This window comes from Pteropus vampyrus, unplaced genomic scaffold (assembly GCF_000151845.1).
Source record: "Pteropus vampyrus isolate Shadow unplaced genomic scaffold, Pvam_2.0 Scaffold717, whole genome shotgun sequence".
NCBI lineage: Eukaryota > Metazoa > Chordata > Mammalia > Chiroptera > Pteropodidae > Pteropus > Pteropus vampyrus.
The window spans coordinates 3774-4404 of NW_011889498.1; the positions used below are offsets into that span (position 1 = coordinate 3774).

General features: G+C 67.0%; 1 protein-coding gene across 1 annotated transcript in view; it reads left to right on the forward strand.

The window, feature by feature from the left end:
• The first annotated feature begins 379 nt into the window (after positions 1–379).
• LOC105309328 (tensin-3) overlaps positions 380–631 on the forward strand; it is a 57938-nt gene continuing 57686 nt past the window's right edge. Inside the window, exon 1 of the mRNA XM_023526142.1 lies at positions 380–625. Within this exon, the coding sequence (XP_023381910.1) occupies positions 443–625 (183 nt within the window). The 5' untranslated portion in view covers positions 380–442. The remainder of the gene's footprint in view (positions 626–631) is intronic.

Consider the following 631-nt stretch of genomic DNA (forward strand, 5'->3'; position numbering starts at 1 on the left):
GGCCTGTCACGTAGCTGCGGTGCTCCCAGACACCTCCTCCCGTGGGAGATGTTGGCCAGTGGTTCCAGCTGGGCCTCCGGTCTGCAGTGGGCAGGTGTGTGGGCACAGCTGGGGCACTGCCGTGCTGGACGGCGGTCCCCGTGCGCGTGGCCGGGCAGAGCTGGGTCAACATGATGATGTGGCCAGCTCGCTGGAAGGGCCTACTGCTCTGGACTTGTCCGAGCGGCCTGTGCAGGGCGTCCGGGTCTCTGTCTCCTGGGTCCCTGAGCCATTGCCTTCGCCCCGGCCTGGCTGTTTCCGGTGTCGGTGGGAAACGGGGAGCACCCTGGCCGCTTCTGTGTGGCTCTGATCTCTGGGGTGTCCACGCACGCCCCAGCTAGCCCCTCCCGCTCTGGGCGCCCGCTGCACTGGGTGCTGCTGTCCCCGTAACAGTGACCAGAGGATGGTGACCTCGGCTGCCCTCCAAGCAAGCTCTGTCACCCCAACGGCCGAGCGTTTTCCTGCCCTGACTGCACCCGGCCGCCGTGGGATTCGAGCGAGACCGGTTCCTTTCTGTGTCCTGCAGGGCGGGAAGGGGCGCATCGGCGTGGTCCTGTCTTCGTACATGCATTTCACCAGCGTCTCGGCCAGG